The sequence below is a fragment of the Micropterus dolomieu genome, linkage group LG13 (genome assembly GCF_021292245.1).
Source record: "Micropterus dolomieu isolate WLL.071019.BEF.003 ecotype Adirondacks linkage group LG13, ASM2129224v1, whole genome shotgun sequence".
Classification (NCBI taxonomy): domain Eukaryota; kingdom Metazoa; phylum Chordata; class Actinopteri; order Centrarchiformes; family Centrarchidae; genus Micropterus; species Micropterus dolomieu.
Window position 1 is genome coordinate 3,644,907 of NC_060162.1, and position 6,854 is coordinate 3,651,760.

The window sequence follows — 6,854 nt, forward strand, 5'->3', positions numbered from 1 at the left end:
TGAATCATATATATAATTTATTTCTAACACAAACCAGCCGAGTCGGCTTCCAGACTTTTGATCACATAACACAACCACAGTAACCTCTCATTTAAACATTTCATACAACTTTAGCCAATAAAGTGATCTCAGACCAGCAAAATGGCCCCAAACAGGAGTCGTGAAGAGCTCCACGACCAGCATGAAAGCATCTTCTGACCTCCGCAGCCTCTTTTTCCCTCCCTCTCACACTACATTAAATATAACAGCACAAAAGCCTCATAAATTAACTTGTTTAAGAAAATAAATATCAATCATAATCACTGTAATAGGACTCTTTTCAAATGTCTGTAACACAGGTTGCTCAGAGAAGCTTTTCTGTAACATCAGGTAGTCAGACTGAGTAAATCCCCCCAAATAATAATAAAACCATGTAATAGAAATTAATACCCCAAATCACCATCTAAAGCGCTTCCCTGCAAAAAGTAAAAGCTGCATGTTTGCAAGTCTATCTGTGTGGAAACAATATTCAGGATTAGATGTGAGTGTGTGTGACTGCGAGCTTATGTGTGTTGCCTAGTTCTCTGCAATAATGCCTCCCTCCATGTCGTCCACAGATCTCTTCCTGGCGAACAGGTGGGTGGGGTCCCGGCCTCTGAAGCCGGGCTGGATGTTGAACACGGGAATGTTTCTCCAGCTGGAGGGGTTGTTGAAAGGGGTGGAGGAGGAGCCGGAGTTGCAGGGTTTGTTCTGGACGAGCTGGAGGAAGGTCTCCATGTCGGGGCCTAACCTGGCCATGAGGCCGGCCCTCACCGCCGCCACAGTCTGCTCGTCGCAGGCCTGCAGGCTCTGCAGCAGAGTGCTGTAGTATCTGGACAACAAGACAAAACACACAAAGGTGAGATGTTGCTGCAGAGTGTAGAGAAGGACAAAAAACATTTGATAATGGTTCATAAAACACTATAATGTAGTTGTATGGACCTGTATGCGTTTCAGCAACAAGGAAGCGCCTACACTTGATCAGTTTCATAATCTAACGTTCAGCTGAAGGACGGACAGAGCTGGAAGAACACGAGGGTCTTTCTTCTACAGCAGTCTGACAAACATCCACTGATTATTAGATCAGTTCTTCTGCACAGCTCTGGGATCAGCCGCTCATGTTTCTGTTTTAACAGTCATGGTGAACGATCAGGACGTGTTTGTGAGCTTTAAAAAACATGACTGGATCAGAGTGGACGTTCAAAACAATAATAATCACACTCACTGTCACACACAGTCCAGTTTTCCTTCACATTATCTTGTTATTGTGCAGCAGGATGATTATTCCAAATTATATTATCAATAAAATATATATTATATTTCATAGCTGTGTGAAATGTTTTAATTTTTGTTGATAAATCAGCTTCCAGAGCAACAAAGTAAAAATCAGCAGGTTCAGTGATTGTTTAATGTTAATAACTGGAATCATGGAAGTTAAACATCAGAAATGTTGAAATTGTTCACTATAGAAACATCGAGCTGCTGCAGCACAAAGTGAGCTAGTTGAGCTAGTTGTGAGTTAGTGAACACTGACAGTTGTTGACGAAAATATCAATAAACACTTAGATCGGCGTGCAGCTACGTCACAGTTTACACGTGTGTGTTGATCAGTGCTGACCTGTTGGGGAAGTGAGTCGGAACCTGCACCACGTCTCCAATAGCATCAGGGTTGGTTCGAGCCACAGTGCAGATGTCAAGACTGGTGTAACACTCTTCTTGCACCTTTAAAAAGGACAATAAATAAATAAAACTGCGTGACCAAACAACAGAGAGGAGTGGTGTCGTCATCGTGTTTCTTGAGTTTCTCTGTCTACAAACCTCAGCGATCATCCTCTGGAAGATGTTGCAGCGGCGGATAGTTTGGGAAAGCTTTGAAGAGATTGCCTGGGAGATGCAGTGCAGGCTTTTCTTGACAAAAGTTTTACCCTGTAGAACAAAGACGCAGATGTATGACAGAAAGACGAGCAGACAGGCAGGTAGACTGATGGATGCGTGGACAGAGTGACAGACCGACCTCTGTGTTGAAGGTAGCAGCTGTTTGGAGGAAGAGTTCACAGATTTCATGCATCCCGTCAGTGTCGCAGGTTGAGTTTTCCAGACAGGAGAAGAATCCGCAGCCCACAGCCACGGCGCCGTTCAAACATCTGGCCACATCGGCTGCAAACAGACACACAAAGTACATTAGTACTCCCTTCAATCTGTGAGTAGGAGTAGTGTCAACTATCAGTGCAAACACAAAAACATTGTCAGTGTCTTTTATGATGGAGCTCATGTTCAACACATGCTGCAAAATTAGACTGACAATACTGCACCTGTTTAGTATAGAGGGGGGTCACAGTCAGAGAAAAAAAAAACTCAGTTTCTCTGAGATTAAAGTGTGAAATTTACAAGAAAAAAAATATAACACCAGTAATACAATAGTCATGCAGACAAGAGAGAAGAGGTGGAGCTTTCAGACAGTTCGGCAACATGAGGGACTGACACTGCAGTTCTTCACCATTTTGTGAGTTTGTGCAATATTCGACTCTGTACAATGGCCCTCAGACGCTGTCGTACTTCAGTAAAAGTACTAATACCACACTGTAAAAATACTCAGTTCTAAGTAACAGTAGCCTACTGTATTAAAAAAGTAAAAGTAAGTATAATCAGGAATATGTACTAAAAGTATTCAAAGTAAAAGTACTCAAAGCAGTAAAATGGTCCCTGTGCCTATTCTACTATTATATATTCTATCATCAGATTATTAATCCTCCTGCATTAATGTAAAGCAGGATTTTGCTGCTGTAGTTGTTGAGGGGGAGCTCATTTTGCACTATTTTCTGTCTATTATGTTCACTTGGAATAATCTGCTGATTATTTTCTCCATTAATCGACTGATTGTTTGGTTTGTGAAGAGTGGCCCCCTAACAATAGCCTACTTGATGTGTCTAAACCTCAACATTAGTAACAAAAATTACAATCATTCAGAGGAAAAGCAGTAAATCTTCACATTTGTGATCATCAAAATCGTTACCAATTCATTAAATCAAATAATAGATTGTTCAGGTATAAACTGTTGGGTAGTTGAGTTTATAAAGTTTAATAAACAAATAAAAATCTAAATTTGTAAAGTAACTTTAGCTGTCAGATTAATGTAGTGAGGTAAAAAGCACAGTACTACTTCCCTCTGAGATGTGAAGCAGAAAGTAACCTGAAAACAAAACACTCAAATACCTCCCACCCTCACCTAAAGAAATAAACAATGAGAAACGAAAGGCTGCAGATTAAACAGAACCGCGACTCACTCGGGCTGCTTGAGGAGAATCGCGGCCGGCGGGGAGCAGGCTCCTCCGGCAGCACCTCGAAGCAGGCGGCGGAGCTCAGGGCGAGCAGCAGCAGCAGCAGAGTGGAGCCCGGCAGCATGGTGTCTCTCGGTGAGGCGGAGGAGGGCGACGGTTGTTCTGGTTCAGGGTGTGAAGTCCTCCTGCTGGTCCTGCTGCCTGTCCTGACACACCGGCCACAGGTGGTATTTCTATCTAAGTCCGCTGGAGACCGACCAATCAGAGCGCGGGCGAGGTTAATGGTTATTCAGGTAATTAACCAGCACAGCTAATTGGATATTTCCACACAGATCTACCGCAGGACAGGACGGAGTATTCGAGCTCGATTGAACTCACTGAATAATTTTAGACTTTGTGTTTGACTTTGATTCTTTTAAACACAACATAATACACTTCTAATAGCCTGCAATCAGCTGATAGCAACACATGTCATGAAAATCAGAACAGCAGCTGTTTGTGCAGAATCAAAACTACTAATCATTGTATTTAACATTGTATTTAAACCGGGCAACAAGAAAGGACTTAAACTATTTAATAAGCTGGAAATACCAGAAAATAGGCTACAAATTCATGGACATAAAATGTGTCCCTAAAGCAGGTTTTAAGGTGATTTAAACATGATAATCTACAATTACAGTAGCCTATGTTTTTATCATTAACGGATCAGAATGGAGAACAGAAATGCTTATATTTATTTATTTATTTGGCTGGTTGTTATCTGTACCCTAATAATAATTAACTTTCTAAAAATAGCAGGACAAGTGGCAAACAGGATGAGTCAGTTTCTGATTCCAGTCACGTCCGTTTTTCTTCCTGTGTAGATCAGTGATTGTGAACACATCAGCTTCATGTAGTTAAAGTATCAAAGTAAAAGTACTTGTTGTGCTGGGAAATGTCTCCTGTGACTGATATCTGATAATATCTGTCATTATCAGATGTTATTGCATCATTGTTATAGAGAACCTTACTGTTGTAGCTGCTGAAGGTGGAGCTAGTTTTAACTAATATTTAAAATAAATACAAAATACCATGTAAAGTTGTGTGTCCCTCCCCTATTGCCAAAATAAAACTTAAAATCCCTCATCAGTGAGTCAAACCTCACCAAAAATAACAAAAAACAAACAAAAACCAAGAAGGTGGAGAAGTAACACATTAAGTTATGTTTGCCTGGATGTTAAACCATGTTGTAAGAACCTATATTCTTCATCTGTTATCCAGATTAGACTGTTTAGGATTTTACAAGATTATTTGTTTCTTCAAAGATGGTTTAAAATTCATCTGGAACAGTAAAAAAAAAAACAGTTACAGTGATTATGATTGACAGTTAGCTGGATCATGACCAAGACCTTTTAGGTCTGAACCCCCAACATTTAATTTCAAATACATTCATTTCAGGTCCTTTCAAATACAAATGGCTTTCTTACAGTAGTTCTTTTTTTTAGATGAGAACATGCAGGTTTTTGTAAAATCACAATGATCTATTAGTTAAATTATTAATATTTCATTTTCAAAATTAATTTAAAAATAGGCTTCACTCATGTTTACATGATAAAATATAAAACATAATAAAAGTTTGTACATCAAGAAAAATCCCACACCAAATTTGGTTAACAAGCAAAACCACAAAAGCTCAATGATTCTGTTAAATGCCCAATGGAGCCAGAACATGTGACATTTAAGATGATATTGAAATAGGAAATTGTCATTTGAACACTAAAGTGTGTCAACTGTTTAACTGTAGAACTCACTTTCCTGCAAATAAAGTTGTATTTAGAGACATTTTAGTATAGTTTTATTATCTGCACCATCCACTGGTAACATCTAACAGTGCTGAAAGTGGAAACACGGTTGATCTCAATGAGGAACAAAATGACACCTGACACAACGCAGGAACACACTGAAAATTAGATTGATGTTTATAAAACTGTTGCCCCAGTGCATGTTGGGAGGGTTCCCAACACACCTACCTCATGTACCTACAATCACCTGATCAGCACTCAGCCAGTCATACGAATATTGATCAGGGGTTCATCTCTTTACTGATCTCGCCTTTATCTCAAAATAAGAGCATTAGCTGTTACCAGTGCAACAGGAAACAAATGTGATACTGTGAATCAAAAGTAAGTTAAAGTATTATTACATACATCCATAACACATTCACTTACATATGAAACAGGATAAAACTGAACAGGGTTCAGTTCTACTTTGTAATTTAATCAGCAGTAATGCAGCATAAAATGAACCAGTCTACAAATATACTTTAGAACAATACTCTTCCATTGGGAAAGTGTTTTTTAACACTGTTTTCAACTAAATGATGGTAAATGATTCCATGTCAGAAACATTTCTCTTTATCCACTGTCATTTTAGTAATAGTACTTTATTTAGTCTTTATTTACTATTCAATGCGTCTCTATCTCACTCAGTGTTTCCAAACAATACACGGGGATCAGTTTTCAGCTTAAGCTTTATTATTATCATTTAGGACATTTGGTTTGCAGGCAGACATTAAACACACGTGAAACAATGAGCAGATATATAGATATACTATAGACTATAGAAATATAGTATACAAAAAGCAGTAAAACAATATCAAAAATAGTAAAAAAAAAATGTTTGTAACACACTATTTGGTAGTTGTAAGCACATATAAGGACATTTTAATTAATATTTGTCAACAATTATACAGTTAAATGGATATTTCCCAAAATGTCAAACTGTTCCTTTAAAACATTGAATTAATTTGTGTAACTTAAAATCTTTGTTGAATTATGTTGGCTTTTCTCAACTTTACACTGTAACTGCATGCATTATTTGACTCTTTGTTCCCACCTAGTTCAAACTTCTGGTCTACTCTGTATTAAGAAATATATTTTTTAAGATTGCACCGAATCAGCTGTACTCGTTGTGGGAGATGTGGAAAAATCTGTGTGTCTTATCGGCGAGTCAATTATAAGTTAATTGTGTGAGAGTCGTTACTGGAGGCGGCTGCATTTCCATCATGGAACCACAGGAACCAGTGAACCTCGCACAACTCTGCTGACGTCAATAGCCTGGAGGTCAACAGGCGATGATAAACATCTCACACCTCTCACGCTTTAGTTTTCATTAACTCCCCCTCCAGCGCACACTCACCTCTCCAACCCAGAGCCGTGTGGAATAAATGATAATCTCTGAGGCTCCGTTTATTTCCACTCAAATTTATTGTTTTGTTATTTAATTAATTCCCTAATTCAATACAAATTCTGAAACTGAGTGAAACAACTCCTCATAAACACACAACTTAAAGCTCTACTATGAAAATGTTACTTCAGTAAAAGCATGTAAGTATAATCCGGAAAATGCACTTAAAGTATTTAAAGTACTCAAAGAAGTAGAATGTCCCCTGTGACTGTTGTACTATTATATATTCTATCATCAGATTATTATTCCTCATGATTTAATGTAAAGCTTTACTGCTGGAGCTCATTTTTAACCTTTTTGCATCAGACTGCAACAAATGATTATTTTTATTAT

The 6,854-nt window shown here is 38.4% G+C and overlaps 1 protein-coding gene across 1 annotated transcript; it reads right to left on the reverse strand.

Moving 5' to 3' along the window:
* LOC123981845 (stanniocalcin-like) lies at window positions 1–3,495 on the reverse strand. The gene is made up of 5 exons (XM_046067049.1): window positions 3,303–3,495; window positions 2,033–2,175; window positions 1,837–1,944; window positions 1,637–1,740; window positions 1–850 (listed from the first exon to the last, which is right to left on the reverse strand). Exons 1-5 carry the CDS (start codon window positions 3,418–3,420, stop codon window positions 556–558), a joined length of 768 nt encoding a protein of 255 aa, XP_045923005.1. The 5' UTR covers window positions 3,421–3,495; the 3' UTR covers window positions 1–555.
* Window positions 3,496–6,854: the final 3,359 nt, after the last annotated feature.

Coding starts and splice junctions, on each gene's coding strand:
- LOC123981845 (XM_046067049.1), bottom strand. CDS start 3,420: ATGCTGCCGGGCTCCACTCTGCTGCTGCTGCTGCTCGCCCTGAGCTCC. Junction 1,741..1,836: donor TCCAGAGGATGATCGCTGAG/GTTTGTAGACAG, acceptor TCCTTTTTAAAG/GTGCAAGAAGAGTGTTACAC. Junction 851..1,636: donor CCGACTCACTTCCCCAACAG/GTCAGCACTGAT, acceptor CTTGTTGTCCAG/ATACTACAGCACTCTGCTGC.